This window comes from Danio aesculapii, chromosome 2 (genome assembly GCF_903798145.1).
Source record: "Danio aesculapii chromosome 2, fDanAes4.1, whole genome shotgun sequence".
In the NCBI taxonomy this organism is placed as follows: Eukaryota; Metazoa; Chordata; class Actinopteri; order Cypriniformes; family Danionidae; genus Danio; species Danio aesculapii.
Window position 1 is genome coordinate 2,010,989 of NC_079436.1, and position 18,456 is coordinate 2,029,444.

Genomic DNA, 18,456 nt, shown 5'->3' on the forward strand with positions numbered 1-18,456 from the left:
CGATTTTAAAACTACTTAAGCGTTAAGCTACTTTAAACTTAAAACAACTTTTAAACTTTAAGCTACTTTAAACTTAAAACTGCTTTTAAACTTTAAGCTACTTTAAACTTAAATCAACTTTTAAACTTTAAGCTACTTTAAACTTAAAATATTTTAAAACTTAAGCTACTTTAAACTTAAACTACTTTTAAACTTTAAGCCACTTTAAACTCAAAACAACTTGTTCAACTCATATTAAGTCATTTTATGTTATTTTTGAGTGTTTATTGACTGTAATGCATGATGGCGACAGTTTTGAGTAGTAAAAACGTAAAGTTAAAAATTACAATTCACTGCAATGCTTTGATTGATTCTTATCTGATCGATTTGAAACTAAAAAATAAAATTTGGAAAAAGATGATTTTTAAATTTGCATGTACATTTTCAGGCAAACATTTGTTTATTGGCTTTATTTATTCATGCAGGTCATGCATATGCTGGATCTTGATGGCCTGGGTTCAGGCGTTTGTAGATTTGTAGGCTTCTCTGCTTGAATTTCTCTCACTTTTGTGTCTCTTTTGCTGGAAGTGATTTTTAAAAGCCGTTCTCTCACTCTTTTCTTTTGGCTGCTGGGCAGTTCTCAGGTCAGACAGCCTGAGCAGACACACATGATGTGAGTGTTTGCATGTCTGCGATCTGTGACCGGCATCATCTGTGTGTGTGTGTGTGTGTGTGTGTGTGTGTGTGTGTGTGTGTGTATATCATTGACACGCTTTCATTTGTGTGCACATTACTGCATGCATCTGACGCTCACTTCGTAATGCTTGCGTTTACATGTGGCTGAAATTAATGGTGATTTTGTGGTGGGGGGGTGGGGGTTGGTTTGTTTGTTCTTTGCCGTCATTTTCTCTGTGCTATACTGTTAAAAACAGCAGTATTTCGAAACTCTGAACATATGCTTTTTTTTCAGGGATTTTAATAATTTTTTACTGTCATTCTCTGTGCTATACTATTAGAGTCAGTATTTCAAAACATTTAAAGTTAGGGGGTTTTGTCATTTCTCTGTGTTTTACAGTTAAAAACATTGATATTTCGAAACACTGAACATATAGTTTGTTGTTTTTTTTGGTTGTTTTTGGCCATAATTCTCTATGTTTACTGTTAAAAACGTTATTTCAAAACACTTAACATTTATTTTTTGTTTGTTTTTTGTCTTCATTCTCTGTGCTATACTGTTAAAAACATCGGTATTTCGAACATTTTTGCCGTTGTTCTCTCTGTTTTACTTTTAAAAACATCGGTATTTCAAACCACTTAAATTGTGTTTATTTGACATCATTCTCTCTCTGCTATACTGTTAAAAACATCGATATTTCAATACAGTGAACATGTGATTTGTTTTTGTTTTTTTTGCCATAATTCACAGTGCTATTCTGTTAAAACATTGGTATTTCGAAACACTTAAAGTCAGTTTTTTTATCGCCATTTTCTCTGTGCTATACTGTAAAAACATTGGTATTTCGAACTACTTTTTTTGACATCATACTCTCTGTGCTATACTGTTATAATGTCAGTATTTCGAAACACTTCATTTGTTTTTGGCGTCGTTGTCTCTGTGCTATACTGTTAAAAAACATCTATATTTCAAAACCCTGCACATATGGTTTGTTTTTGGTTTTTTTGCTATCATTCTCTCTGTTGTTAAAACGTCAGTATTTCGAAACACTTAATTTTATTGTTTTTTTTCCTTCATTCTCTCTTTGTTAGTTAAAACATTAGTTTATCAAAACACTTTGGGCTCTATTTTAACAATCTAGGCGCAAAGTCTAAAGCTCATGGCGCTAAAGTGCGTGTCCAAATCTACACTTGCTATTTTAAGGAAGGAAAAATACAGTTTGTACCGCGGCGCATGGTCTAACAGGGTTGAGCTTATTCTCCTAATGAGTTCTGTATGTGTTTTGAGAATAAACCAATCAGAGTCTCATCTCCCATTCGCTTTAAGAGTCATTTGCGTCGCACCATGGCATATTTGCTATTTACATGGCGGACTTTGTAGAAAAACTGAACGCTTCACTAGCAAGAAAACAGAGCATCTGCAGCGCGAGGATAATGAACGAGCCTCCTCCATCCTGATTTTATCTTTCTCTCATAGAGTAAGGAGACGGTGTTGTACACTCCACTGAAGACATCCATTAGCCGACATATTTAATTTTGCTTCCTAAGCGCAAAGATTTGCTTCAAAACTATTTCTAAATTCAGTTCTAATTTCCAGCAAATGAATAAATGAACAATAATAATGAAGTGTGGTCAAAAAATTATCCAAATTACATCATTACATAGTCACTGTGCGGTGTGAAAGCAGCAATCAGACAGGACACAGAAAGCACTGCGCTATGAAATCCATTCATTTCAATGGCTTGTGCCATGCAAGGCTTAGTTTAAAGAGCCCATATTATACATGAAATAGGGTCATATTTAGGTTGTAAGGGTCTCCAACAACAGTCTAATATGCATGCAAGGTCATAAAACACTTTCATGGTCTTATAATCTGCATTTATTTTTACCTAATTATCCCAGCGACTCCCATATGAATCGTTCAGCGATTCATTTGTTCCCAACCCCCTCCTCAGCGCGAAGCTAATCTGCGCTGATTGGACCGATGACAGCCTGCTGCGATTGGTCGACAGTGACAGGCTTCAGCACGAGACAGAGTGAAATGCCCAGCTGGTAATCAACTATATAAAAGTAGTCACAGTGCACACGCGCTTCATAGTGTAAGGCTTTTTTCACACACACACACAACCCTCCTCAGAAGAACTGGGGAGATCGACGCGAGTCTCTCTCTCTCCCTCTCCCTCTCTCACACACACACACAACGCTCCTCAGAAGAACTAGGGAAAGCGACGCGAGTCTCTCTCTCTCTCTTTCTCTCTCTCACACACACACACACACACAACGCTCCTCAGAAGAACTAGGGAAAGCGACGCGAGTCTCTCTCTCTCTCTCTCTCTCTCTCTCTCTCTCTCTCTCTCACACACACACACACACACACACACACACACACACAACGCTCCTCAGAAGAACTTGGGAAAGTGACACGAGTCTCCTGTCTCCTAGCTTACGATCGATCGCCATAGCAACGACAAACGGCAGTGGAACGCGAGCTCACAAAAGCCTTTAACGTTAAATCCGTAAACAAAGCGGCACGCGTCGCGTTTTTAACGTGGCTTACATGTGATAAGAGAATATAAAGAGTAACCGCGTGTACTGTACCAGGTTAACAACTCATCTTTGGGTAGAGACTGTCAATATTATCCATCTGAGCGCAGCGTGACTTCATTCGACCTGCGGCGTCTGTGTGTGTGTGTCTAGTGTTTATTCTGTGTTAGTGGGCGGGGCCGCAGGTTTCAAATCTCCCTGGTTTGCGCGCGTAACTACTGGCGAGGCTTGTGTTTCGTGGCTGCGTCATCGCGAAACACCTAATGACTCGTTATCAAGGCGACTCGTTTGAAGCACTATGAGTCGACTCTTTTATAGATGAATCAATAGTTTTAAACACTGTACACTTACAGATTTAAGCCTTAGCTGGATATTTCACTTCACTTAGAGCTGTGGTACACACTACATGGAAGGGCATTTTCAAAACCCATAATATGGGCTCTTTAAAATAGCTCAATATTCTGTTCCGTGGATAATACACGTATACTCATCTATTGACAAACTGCACATGCTCAAGTCACAGTATCGACAATTTACAACACCGCTAATGTGTTGTCATGGGAACAAATTGATGCCTCTCAACTCATTCGCTACCAATTAAAGTTTTACTGTAAATAAAACGTGAATATTTTATTGGCTTGTATTTTAAAAGCAGTACAAGTTACATTTTAGTAGTTACATTTAGTAAATGACTTTATATTATTTAATAAGGTAATACATAATAATTTCAAAGCATTTCAGCTTTGATGTTTCAGCGTCCAGAATTTTTAATTTCGGCATCAGCACAGAATTTTAATTTCAGTGCATCCCTATAAATGACACAATTTTGTATGTCAAAACTGTTAATTTATTTATTTTTTTACATAATTTACATTTCAATTTTGTTGTTTCCGCCAATTTCCGGATTTTTTTAGTTTCAGCATAGAATTTTAATTTTGAAGCATTTCAGTTTCGATGCTTCGGCCATTTGCATCCTGAATTTTCAGTTGTGATTTCAGCACATGCTTTTAATTTCAATGCATCTTTATAAATGACACAATATTGTATGTCAAAACCAATATTGTATTTTTAAATATTAATATAAGTTCAGTTTTTACAGTTAAATTTACATCTTCACCCGAATATAAGAATTATTACAAAGCAATTCAATTTCGATTTTACGGCATTCAGAATTTTCAGGTTTCGAATTTTCAGTTTCTGCACATCCTTTTAATTTCACGACACAATATTGCATGTTGATGTAGTTTCTGTTCATTTATATCCAGCTATTTATTTCGATACTGATTTTTCATTGGTTTGTTTTGACTCCCAGGTCAGCGGTCGCTTAGCAACAGTCGTGATGTCAGCACAATGGACACACTCCCTCTGAACGACAATTTCAACAACAGCTACTCTCTGCGGGAGGACGATTACGAGGACCCGGCCATCGCCTGCCCGACCGGATGCGAATTACGGCTGGATGACGCTGCATTTGAAAAAATGATCATCTCCGAGCTGGTTCACAACAATTTAAGGCCTCGCAGAAACCAAAGCGGCTCCAAATGCCAGGCGGAAATAGATTCGAGTCTTCAGGAAAACTGCGCAGACATCGACGAAGGTGTCGGGAACAGAAACCAGAGCGAAAACGCTGAAACCGACACCTCCGCTATGCCCTTGTCCTCCTGCCATCCAGCAATGGAGCTTTTACTTCTTAACCCCAACCACCGGGAGGCCCTTGAGCTCCCGCTTTTACCCCAACGAACTCACTCCCTCATTTACGCCTCCCAAAAAGTCATCAGGCCACACAAAATCAGCAGAGACACTCAAGAAGATGAGGGAGAAGTCAAAAAAGAGGATGATTCGTCACCAATAACAGGGACTCCTTGTACACAAGCATGCCCAATCTGAAAGACTCGGAATCCCCAGATCTCGTCATTGGAGAGGATGATAATTCCCCGTGCTCGTCCGCTCAAAGTGAAACCCAGGAACAATGCTATAAGAGTTTACCAGATCTCGGAGACGGGACTCCAGCGATGTCCTACTATCAGATTAGCGCTAGCCTGTCACTAGAGGCTGAATCTGCCAATGACGGACAAATGCAGCTTATCACCAGCCTCTGAAGCCAAGAATGTTCATTTTGCATCTCATATTCGGCCACAGACGAGGGGACTAGTCAAAGGCACAATTACTTTTTTTCTCTCTCTCTCTCTCTCTCTCTCTTCTTGATTTTATTGTTTTTGTTTTGGTTTTTAAATAGTAATGGAATTGATTTTCTGCTCAAACTCTTCGATCGAAGTGAAGCAGAAAGTGTTTGGCGTCATCTACATCTGCCAAAAGCTTTGTACAGTATACTGTTTTAAAAAAAGAAGATAAGAGACATCCGATGTCTGACTTTTGTAGAACTTTGAACTAAAAAAACACACACACAATCTCCCAAAACAAGTTTGCAGGTGATTCTGCAAAAACAGAATGAGCGATTGATCTGAGAAAGACTGTGATGACAAGAAAATGTAAAAGATATCCCAGACTCAGGCCTTATATTTTCTCTATTGCACAAAGAGCTGTTGTACGAGTGACAACTAAAGAGCATATATTTTGCAGTACTCTAGGTGTAAAGAAAGCCCATAGTCACCACATGATGTGCTCAGTTACGGATTTTACCAGGAACAAAATGTATTTTGCCAATGTGTATGTACAATAAATGAAACGCTTCCTTATTTTTTTAGCTTCACGGAAGCTGCGTCTTGCACAGATTTGCAGTGAATTGGACTAACATGTTAAAATAAAAGAAAGAAATGCTTTTGAATTTGTCAGGGATCACGTCAACACGTCATATCTCAGTATTTGGCACTAGATAATTTATTGTATGAAGTATGAAGGGTTTGGAGCTCGAGTGGGTGTGAACAGGAACACTGTTGATATTCATTTCAGTCTTTTCTAAGAGCCCACTGTGGTTGCAGATGTACATTCAACTCTTGTTTGATATCAAATAAATGTGACAAATTTTTTATTTCTTGTTTGCACATGTGTTTTTTTAATTCGGCATGCATGAAAATTACTTCTATTCGGATTATTTTTAATATAAAACATATTTATATTGCAGATAATTCAGGAATGTGAGGAGTAATTGATGGTGGGGGTATTTTAATAGGTCACGCTTTACAGTGAGGCTTCATTAGTTAATGTATTTACTAATTATGAACATTACTAGTACAGCATTTATTAATCATAGTTCAACATTTACTGATGCATTATTAACATCCAAACTCATGCTTGTTAACATTAATTCAAGAGTTCACATTTAGCTGATGTTTGGTATTAAAGCTTGTTTGTCCCAGGAGAGAGGCCTTGGCTTATGAGATCCTTGAGCCCGGGGCTCCCTCTCGCTAGCAGGGCGAGAGGGGAGTTTGAGCTGAGGTTAATCTCGATGAACTCCCCTGACTTATTTCTGGCTAATGACAGATATATGGATGGCTAAGGAGAGATATACAGCTTGCTAAGAGCTTGACTATGGTGTCAATTTGGTATGTTAAGTTTACTTAGGTTGTGTGTTTTTTGGACTGTAAGAGGAAACCAGAGAACCTGGGGCAAACCCATGCGAGCACAGGGAGAACGTGCAAACTCCGCACAGAAATGTCAACTGGTTTAGTAGAGACTTTAACCGGAGACATTCCTGCTGTGAGACAACAGTGCTAATCACTGGGCCGCCGTGTCACCCATCTAGAAAGGAGGGGGAGTAGAGGTGGGGCGGGGTCAGAAATTCTTATTGGTCAATCAATCGTAAGCTGATGTGGGACCAGCCGTGAACAATCCTAAGCACACGATCCTCTCGAAATTAGTTTATAAATAAATTTCTCTCAATGCACGTCAACTAACAATGAACAACTGTATTTCCATTAGCTAACATCAACAAAAACTGTAATAAATGTGTTGTTCATTGTTTGTTGATGTTGGTAAATCCATTAACTAACATTAACTAATACAACCAACACAATCTCACGGCAATTCGTAACTTTTTGATTTAGTGGCTAATTCGTATCTAATTCGTACAATTTAGTACGATTTGCTCATCCCCCAATGACGGTTGGGTTTAGGGGTGGGGTTAGGTGCCACGCCTCCTTTTTAAAATCGTACAATTTCATAGGACTAAACTCATAAGAATTCATTCAAATTAGCCACTAAACTGACAAAACGTAAAATACTTATGTTTTCTCATGCGATCAGGCTGATACAACCTTATTGTTAAGTGCGTTTGAGAGCAAAAAGAAATTGTTTTCATTTGCTGAAACGAATTAAAAGAAGAACTTAATTTTTGGCCTGATTTAGTTCGAAATGACGTCATGTCAGACATCAGTCAAACTAGCTTAAAGAGAGAAAACATCAGTCATATTAAAGTTGTGAGCAAATGCTTTACCAGAACAAGGAAAACTCACTTCATTTTGACTCATTATTTCTGAAAACAACACTGAGGGCTCTATTTTAACGATCTAGGCGCAAAGTCTAAAGCTCATGGCGCAAAAGCATTAGCGTGTCTGAATCCACTTTTGCTATTTTAAGCATGGAAAAATAAGCTCTGCACCCATGGTGCATGGTCTAACAGGGTTGAGCTTATTCTCTTAATGAGTTCTGGGTGTGTTTTGAGCATAACGTGCATTAAACCAATCAGAGTCTCATCTCCTATTCCCTTTAAGAGTCAGTTGCATCTCGCCATGGTGCATTTGCTATATACATGGTGGACTTTGCAAGTGTAAAAACTGAACGCTTCACTAGCGAGAAATCAGTTAATCAGAGCATCTGCAGCGGGAGGATAAAGAACGAGCCTCCTCCATTCAGCCTCTTTACTTTCTTTTTCTCTCGTGGATAAGGAAACAGTGGAAACACTCCGCTAAAGACATCCATTAGCCGACATATTTAATTTCCTTTGTTAAGTGCAAAGATTTGATTCAAAACTATTTCTAAATTCAGTTCTCATCTCCAGCAAATTAATAAATGAACAATAATAACGAAGCGTGGTCAAAACACTGAGTTATATCAAAGGGCAATATGCTCGGGCATTCTGTTTGAACGGGGAAACATCAAATTCTCCAAAACTACTTGCCAAGATTACGATCACGCACATATTAAGAATAACCAATCAAATTAAACAACAACTGTCTATTTAGTTTCATTTCTAAATGTTCGTATCACACAAAATCTGCAGAAACTCACGTCTAGTCCAAGCCCCTCCCCTGGAGAATAGTCATTCTATAGTGATCACTGATTGGCTCGTGAACTAGTAGGCGGGGCTTCATTCGCCATACTGACTGTTACACTTTTTCCATTCAAACGTATACGAGTGACACGTCTTGTGTAGTCTTTGCTTATATCCAAATACACATCCTGTTCTGATGACCCATATGGTGATACAGATGTCTACAAAACCCCACTGGTGGACAAATATAAACTGGTTTTTATTCAAACACATATAAATATGCATATAATAAATAATACTGCTAATAATAATAACATTATACTAATGCAGATTCTCATGAATGAACTGAAAAAGCCCCCCGAGATGACGCATAGAGGCAGTAGAGTTTATATTTATGTAGAAAATAATCATTTTTGTAACATTTTAATCCTTTAATAGTTTTATCTGTAAAGATATTTGTGTATTACTGATCATCCTGTGTGTATTACCAACACAATCTCACGACAATTCATAATTTTTTGATTTAGTGGCTAATTCGTATGAATTCGTACAATCTAATTCGTACAATTTAGTACGATTTGCTCATCCCTCAGTGACAGTTGGGTTTAGGGGTGGGGTTAGGTGCCAGGCCTCCTTTTTAAAATCGTACAATTTCGTACGATTGAACACGTACGAATTAGCCACTAAACTGACAAAACGTAAAATACTTACATTTTCTCGTGAGATCAGGCTGGTATTACTAACGCACTCTGCTGGACTTTAATCCAGCTTTTAGTTGGTGAATGGTGTGGTCTATTTCAGTTCCTCAAAATAGCAACAATGCGCCTTAACACACCTCCTATACAGACCGGCACACCCATCAGTCCACAAAGCGGCGCAAATGGATTTGCTATTTAAACAACATTGTGCACAAAACATGAAAATTAGGGTTGCGCTGGTCTGAAAATAGCAACACATCACGCCAAACACGTCTTGCTCCTTGTTGCGCCGGGTGTATGATAGGGCTTATTTTTTCTGAAAGCAAGACAATATTTTACTAGTCTAAAAATGTTTGTTAATTTAAGAATGTTTAGTTATTTGGACTACAAACAAGACAAAACCTAGCAAGAAAATCATTTTTGTAGTGTAAAAATGTCCTTTTCTAAGGTTTTAATGCTAATTTTAGCTTACAAATGTAACGTCTGCAATACTGAAGCATCCTCAATATGAACGTCGTTTGATTGCAAAATATTAGGACACTACAGAAACTACAAAATATACAATTTTATAGAGTTCCTAAAGATCCAATTAACGTTGAAGTGTCTGTCCCAGGTGTGCAACAATGCAACAATACTAACTTCCGACAAACAATCTGCCCTTAAACACACTTTAGCAGACGAGAGGAATAAAAGCCAGCCATAAGCATAGCAGCAGTCTTTTATCAGCATGTTTTTTAAGACACAACACCGGGCTTAATGAAAGTCTTAAACACCTTCAAAAAAAGCTTCGCAGGATTTCCATGCATATATATTGCCTCATTCGTACAGGGGGGGAAAACAGCCCGTCTCGTCCCATTTCTGTGTAATTATCACCCTTCAGGTGGAGCAGATGGCAAATTAACTGCGGGATGCAAACTGCTGACAATGTTGTCGTCTTATCCATTTTGCATGATGACAGTGTTAGTGTTTTATGCACATCCTGATTACAACAATTTTGACGGCGGGTGGTTGCTGTCAGCGACTCCAGAAGAATGAAATCAAATGAACTTCTGGGTAAGTTGGAATTTTGGTCTGTGATATAATCATCAAATGTGCTGTTTGCATTAAAAAAAGGCTCATTAGGATCACTTTTTATGCAGCAGCGCACACTCATTGGTTGTTATTTGGAGAGATAGAAAGAGACTCTAATTCAACTTACCTGAACAGTTCAACACAGGCTCATTGTGAATATGTACCCCTGTATACATTTCTGTAGAGCGTGAATTATATAGCCAGAGGTACGTATGGCTGCATTTCATCTTTAAACCGAAAGATACGGTGTGAAATGACATTGCTGACAGATTCGGTTTCTTTTCGCGCTACAAGCTGACGGCTTACCTCCATATGGACAGCTTTTCCACTGTGTTTGCACAGTGGCTCGCCACATACGTGGCATTCATTCATTCATTTTCCTTCGGCTTAGTTACTTACCAAGCCAACTTATCCAGCATATGTATTAAACCCATATAGCATTTGTTTACAGCCGCAACCCAGTACTGGGAAACACCCATACACACTCATTCACACACACTTTTAGAAGTAAAGTTTCAGTATAAAACAAATAATGTCGCATCACCAGACTATCCAGCGTTTCCTCCAGAGTTTCATGTAATTTCGGGTGTTTCATTCTTAATCTTTCGACTTCGCCAGTTTCACTTTCACTCAGCGACATATTGATCATGTCCCCGCGACAATTATTGGATAAGAATATGTGGTAAGGAGTGCTGGAAGAGTGCTGTTTTAATGGAATTTGATACCGCATGCCGAATGGAAAGCAAAAAACCTCTGCATTTCGTGACTCGGTGGTCCTTTAAGGTAATCAAAAATTGCTGTTTACATGGTCGACTCTTAAATAGAGTATTATCTTAATCATATTAAAATCGGACTATTGGTGTCCATGTAAATGTACTAAATGAAAGTGCCAGATGATGTCGCAAGCTGTCAAAGACAGTGCATTCCAGTGTTGTGTCAGCGCATTCAGCGAATTCAACAATTACAAATGTGTCATTAAGTTTGACGTGTTCCCTTCAGATGAATCTGAAGGGAGTCTGTACTAAAGAGCATAGAATCACCAAGAGGTGACACTCTAGTGCAATTTGGGGAAACAACCACTAGATGGTGCGGCAGCCATTTTGGAATGAAAATTCCAATAGAGCAACAGCATGTTATAAGTCTGTAAAATAAACTATTAAAAGTGCTGATGATTGTGATAGTAAGTGTTGTATTGTCGTCTTTCAGGTTGAATCTCAGCTTTAATGCGCTTCTTAAATAAATAAATAAAAACAAAGCAGCTGCTTGCCATCGCGACAGTAACAAGATCCAATGGACGATTCGCTTTCACTCCAAAATGGCGGAATCCAGGGCTGTTGCTGGGCGCTGCTGTTGCAATGGAATGTTCTATTGGTCATTCTAAGCTCTTTGGCTGTACTGCGCATGTTGTGTGTGTATGTGTGCATGTGTTGCCTAGCAACAAGAATAAACGGACGGTGTCCGTATCCCTCAAAGTTGTTTAGAATTAAATGTTTAGAGATGGTGTAACCAAAGTCTCTGTAAGAATTCTAGAGTCTTTGGTGGGACACAACGCGTACCTTTGGGTGCCTTTGTTGTACCCCTTAATGCTTCTTACATCCTTGTTGTAGCACCAGTGGCACCAAAATTAGGCACCAAAAGTCATATGCTGATTCAGTGATTCTGCTTGTGAGAGACTGTTCTCACTCTCAGCTCACATCATTCAAAAGAAAATGGCCACACTGTCCCCCGATAATGTCAACAGACTGGACTGTCTTAGCGACTGGCTGAATGTAAAGGAGGACTAAACAAAACTGTTTCTACTTGATAATTAATGTCCTCAACTCTCAGCAATACAACTTTCCAATGAGTACAATTGTTTGTATTCTTTTTATTATTATAATTTTGCCTATATTTTGGAATGTTTTGCAGTCCACTGAGAATCCAACATGGAAATCCTTTTTGTTTGTTATTGGCATTGATTGTTTTGAAATTCAAATGGCATTGACATGCCTGTGTTTTTATTTCTGTAATGAATCTGGCTGTCAAGCCAACAGTTTGAGGATGGTCTATTGCAGGTATGTTGTTTACATGAAGAACTCTGTGTTACAAGTTAAACAAAAAGTCTAACAAACAATCATATTTGGAATTGAAATAGTTTTTTGTCCTGCGTTTACATTAATTTTACATCTGAATAGCCGAAATGACAAGCTTCAGTCTTTTAAATGTGATTAATCGCGATTAATTGCAAAAAAAGTGTGATTAATTTGTTAATTATTTTTTATCTATTGACAGCACTAATAATAAGATGAAGTAATGGTTTAATAATTAACATACAAACTAAATCAACTCAGATTAAACAATGAATTAAACTTTAATTCAATGTTTAATCTGAGTTGATTTAGTTTTTATGTCTGTTTATGTGTATGAGGTAGCCTAACTTGCAGTACCTACAGCTATCAAATAAACACACACTGTCTCTTTAAGGAAAATAAAAATAAAATCATCTTGAAATATGTTTAGTATTCTCGAGTTACAGGCACGCAGACTTATAAAAGAAAAAAGGTTTTGGCATCCTGACATGTGCTTTTTACGCAATTGTTTTGATAGATGGAAACAAAAATATGTCTAGCTTCGAGCGTTATTTATTCAGATGAGTATCAAGAGTTTGAGTTTTCTCAGGAATCTCAGTATCTGAACTGAACCCTATTGCATTATTATTGTTTGTTAAATGTGCCTCAAAATGTAGTTCAACAAAGAAAAATAAGTGCACATTTTTTTGAGGGAGAGAATCCGTCATGGTGTATAATTATAATGATGCTGCTTTCTAAAGTAATTTCGGAAACACGGTTTAAGTAACAATATACACCGTTTACACCATTACCTGTTATTAAGATATTAGAGGGGAAGTGAAGCACTCAGTCAAGTTTATATTATTTTGTACATTAGTTTCCACTTCAATAAAAATATATATATAACAAACTCGACAAATGAAACCGTTTAGAAGAAAACGGCATGTTTTACTATAGCTTTTAGTGCAAGGGTGCCACCATCTTGGAATGTCGCTGTGTCTGACATAACGATTGGTTCCGTTCCCTCAGCTGAACAGATACAGTGGAAGAAATAGACTGAACACTGAGACTGAACAGTCTAATTTAACCCACTGTGTGAAGTTGTGGACGTGGAGCTGCTGCAAACGCAAGCATCAAAGTTGAGCCTCAATCATTCATTCATTTTCTTTTCGGCTGTAAAACTTTTCACTCCATGTAATTTGGCTGCAAATCTCAGAGGTGAACTGTCATTTCATCTACAAACACAGTGAAGTCAGAGTTCATAATAATAAATATGATGGTTTTCACCACTTTTTCTGTTCATCTTTCTCCAGAAAAGGAAAACATCTGAGCAGTGCAGTGATGCAGCTATAGCTGATGCTGACATCTGTCTGCTTGTGTTTGTGTCCTCGCAAACTGTAGTTTGTACTGTGAACAGAGTTTGTACAGCGATCTCAGAGAAAAACTATTTAAAGACACTCAGAAGAGCGCTGGAGTCTGCAGGATTCATGCATGGTGCAGGCCAAATGGTTACTTGTAATAACTAAATAATTACAGGTTATTACCAACCCTGGCAACTGTTCAGAACACCCTAGAAACCGTCTAGAAAAACCTTAGCAACCTCTGAGAACACCCTAGCAACCGTTTAGTAATGCCTTTGCAACCACTCAGAACACCCTAGCAGTTGTCTAGCAGCAGTCTAACAACCACTAAAAACACTATAGCAACACCCTAGCAACCACTCAGAACACCCTAGCAACCACTTAGCAACCATTCAGAACACATTAGCAACCTTCCAGTAACCAATCAGGACATCTTAGCAACTGACTTACAACACCATATCAACCACTCAGAACACCCTAACAACCATCTAGCAATGCCTTAGCAACCACTCAGAACTGCCAAGCAACAGTCAACTATCACTCAAAACATTCTAGCATCCATCTAGCAAAACCTTAGCAACCACTCAGAACACCTTAGCAACCATCCAGTAACCACTCAGAACACCTTAGCAACCATCCAGTAACCACTCAGAACACAGCGACCATCTAGCAATGCCTTAGCAACAGCTTAGAACACCTTAGCAACTGCCTTGCAACACCATAGCAACCACTCAAAACGCCCTAACCACCACCTATGGTTGCCTTAGCAAACACTCAGAAGACTTAGCAACTTAGCAACTGACTAACAACACGCTAGCAACCCCTCAGAACACCTTAGCAACCATCTAGTAACCCCTCAGAAACCTTAGCAAACGTCTAGCACTTCCTAAGCATCCGCCTAGCAACTACTTAGAACATCTTAGCAACTGCCTTTCAACACCATAGTAACCACACAAAACACCCTAATAACCATCTAGCAATGCCTTAGCAACCATTCAGAACACCCTAGCAACTGCCTAGCAACAGTCTAACAACCACTCAAAACATCCTAGCAACCACCAACTGTAGCAACATCTTAGCAACTTCATAGGAACCCCTCATAACACCTTAGCAACCCCTCAAAACACCATAGCAACCACTCAGAACATCCTATCAACTGTCTATCAATATATTTACATTTATATGGTTGTGTTTACATCTATTTTACATATTATGGCATATTATAGCAATCACCTAGCAACCACTCAGAACACCCTTGCAACCACCTAGCAACCACTCAGAACACCCTAGTGATGATCTAGGAATACATTTACATTTATATGGTTGTGTTTATATCTATTTTACAAATGGGTGATGGCATATTATAGCAATCACCTAGCAACCACTCAGAACACCCTAGCAACCACCCGGAACACCCGAGCAACCACCTAGCAACCACTCAGAACACTCTAACAACCGCCTAGCAACCACCCAGAACACACTTGCAACCACCAAGCAACCACTTAAAACACCCTAGCAACTATCTAGCAATAAATTTACATTTATATGTTTGGGTTTATACCTATTTAACAAATGGGTGATGGCGTAGTATAGCAATCACCTAGCAACCACTCAGAAAACCCTAGCAACTGTCTAGCATTGCCCTAGCAACCACTCAGAACACCCTAGCAACTGTCTAGCAATAAATTTACATTTATATGGTTGTGTTTATATCTGTTTTACAAATGGTTGATGGCATATTATAGCAACCACCTAGCAACCACTCAGAACACCCTAGCAACCACCTAGCAACCACTCAGAACACCCTAGCAACCACTCAGAACACTCTAGCAACTGCCTAGCAACCACTCAGAACCCCCTAGCATCCACCTAGCAACCACTCAGAACACCCTAGCAACAGCCTAGCAACCACTCAGAACACCCTAGCAACCACTAAGAACACTCTCGCAACTGCCTAGCAATCACTCAGAACACTCTAGCAACTGCCTAGCAACCACTCAGAACCCCCTAGCATCCACCTAGCAACCACTCAGAACACCCTAGCAACTGCCTAGCAACCCCTCAGAACACCCTAGCAACTATCTAGCAATGCTCTAGCAGCCGCTTAGAACACCTTAGCTACTAAAAAAATAATAACCTAAAATAAGTAAAGTAAATGATTGAATGAGGAGACGCTGGCAGATGGATTAGACACAGCAAAGGTTTAGCTTACATGCAGACACAGACTTTTTTTGTTTTCTTTTATAATGATTTCCTATTCATATACACACACATGCGCGCGCGCTCTCCACAGGTTAATCTGCTCAGGATATTTTACAGTGTGTTTTGGATCTCCTGCTGATGGTTCAGATGCTGCTGATGGCGTTGCATCATAGGCTCTGTTTCCTGCAGATTTATTTTTGGCCTCTGTCTGCTGTATTTTCAAAAGATTTCTTCGATTCCTCCTCCTGATTTGACCGTCCTGACAGTGTAAAGGCCCTTTCACACTCAACATGATGCAGCAGCCAATTCACACCAGAAGTGAACAGAATCATCACCTTTTTAGCTAATACTTCATGTCTAGCACAATAGGGTTGCCAAATCCCTGGGCCACTTTTAAACACTTACTCAGATTTTTCCCTCATTTTTCTCCTGTTAAAGACATATTGGAGTAATTACACTTATATGGTTGTGTTTAGTGGCGACATGGTAGCTCAGCGATTAGCATTGACGCCTCACAGCACAAAGGTCAAGTCCCAATTGGGCCAGTTGGCATTTCTGTGTGGAGTTTGCATGTTCTCCCCGTGTTAGTGTGGATTTCCTCCGGGTGCTCTGGTTTCACCCACAGTCCAAACGCATGCGCTATAGGGGAATTGAATAAGCTAAATTGGCCATAGTGTATGAGTGTGTGTGTGTGTTTGCCAGTACTGGGTTGCGGCCGGAAGGGCATCCGCTGTGTAAAACATATGCTGGAATAGTTGGTGGTTCATTCCACTGTGGCGACCCCTGATTAACAAAGGGACTAAGCCGAAGGTAAATGAATGAATGGTTGTGTTTAAATCTATTTTACATTTGATGGCATATTATAGGCTAGTTTTGACAGGCCATTAGGCTTGTTTTGTTTGTGAAAACCTGGCAACCCAGGATATATCTCTTAAGTTTCTCCATTTGGCATTAAACGAACGAAGGTCTCTAAAAAATCTCTCAAAAAAACGAAAAATTTCGGGAAAAATGAGAAACCCACGTAAAAATACTATAGAAATGTAAACAGTAGTAAATACTGTAGTGTTTTTGAAGCATACTGTAGGAACACTTTGTTGATGATACTGCAATATCAACTAATACAGTGGTCCTCAAACTTTCAGTTCCCGTGGACAAACACTTGACAATTTTACAGACCAGAGGTGGGGAAGAGGTGGTGCTTTGTAGGTTGTAGCTTGCTAGGTGACCATCAACCGTTTTCTCCAACCCAGGCTCATTCTGAAAACGTACCTCTACACACAGTTTTGGAAACCGCAAAATACGTCCTGTTGGCACGCTTTTCTGCAGTTTTTGTTTTCGCGAATCCACAAGAGGCCGCTGTGTACGCTTTTCGAGATCTCAAATTGTCTTGCAAATGCCATTCACGCCTGCTGTTCTCGCATCAACCCACCAGAGGCCGCTGTTGACTGAATGACTGACTGACTGACCGATCGACTGACCCACCATCACCCTTCCCTAAACCCAACTAATTTTGTTAACTGACCCGCCCACCCACTTCCCTAACCCCAACCAACACATTTCACTCCAGAAAATGAAGAGCCCTCGTCTGATTTTTTTACCACGTTTTCAGATTTTACCACATTCTCACACTGTTATTTACTTGTTTATTTTATATTTTGGATTCTGTTTTAGTCTAACCTGATTTCTGGAACTGTTCTTCACCAGACTCAAACCCCGTCGTCGTGGTCAACTCCTCTCTGCCTCTCAAGTCCGCCGACATACATGGCGAGCTAACAGGACAAACTGGTTATAGTGGGAAAGCTGTTCATATGGGGGTAAGCGGTCAGCTGGTAAGCAAGAAAAGGAACAGCATCATACCACCCCGTAACGTTCGTTTAAAAAGTGAAATGCGGCCATATGTACCTCTGGCTACGTAATTTGCGGTCTCCAGAATGTCTATAGGGTTACGTTTTCAGAATAAGCCTTTGTTGGTTTTCTCAGTGGATGACAAGCTGGCGAAACATTGCTGCAGCTCTGATACGAGTTTTATTTGTGAATAAAATTACAAAGCACCGCAGTGTTTGGGTGTTCTGTGCTTGTTTGAGATAATTAGTCTACCGAAATGTGTATATTCCATACAAGCTGAAGCTGATCAATCAGTTTTTGTCACGTGATTCGCGGTGTGCTCACGGCATTCATTTAACTGGGGGCGTCTGGAAGGCGCGAGCGCATCACAAAGAGACAAGCAGACATTGACTACATTTACATGGACACCAATAATTCGATTGTAATGCGATTAAGACAATACTCTGATTAAGAGTTAACCATGTAAAGAGGGATTTTGATTAATCAGATTAGGGTCATAATCGAACTAAAGAGATATCGAATTAAGACGTGTGGAGTATGCCGATTTTGGTCGCATTATTGAAGTTCAATACAGACATGTAAACACCTTAATCGAACTATTACTGTCATGTAGGACTTTTCGACGCGTTTTGCAACAGGATAGTCCACACACACACACACACACACACACACACACACACACACACACACACACACACACATGACTGTTTGACACTCTTTGCACCTACCCAGTCATTGCAGACCACAGCATACCTGCCAACACTCCCGTTTTTCCCAGGAGTGTCTCCCGTATTTCAGACCCATCTACCACCCAACTCTCATATTGTTCTGTCTCCCGGAAAACTCCCGGAATACCCACCCCC

At 39.5% G+C, this 18,456-nt stretch overlaps 1 protein-coding gene across 1 annotated transcript in view; it reads left to right on the forward strand.

Moving 5' to 3' along the window:
- LOC130234359 (adhesion G protein-coupled receptor L2) overlaps positions 1–6,187 on the forward strand; it is a 254,267-nt gene extending 248,080 nt beyond the window's left edge. Inside the window, 2 exon segments of the mRNA XM_056464612.1 lie at positions 4,511–5,044; positions 5,047–6,187. Of these exon segments, the coding sequence (XP_056320587.1) occupies positions 4,511–5,044; positions 5,047–5,297 (785 nt within the window). The 3' untranslated portion in view covers positions 5,298–6,187.
- Positions 6,188–18,456: the final 12,269 nt, after the last annotated feature.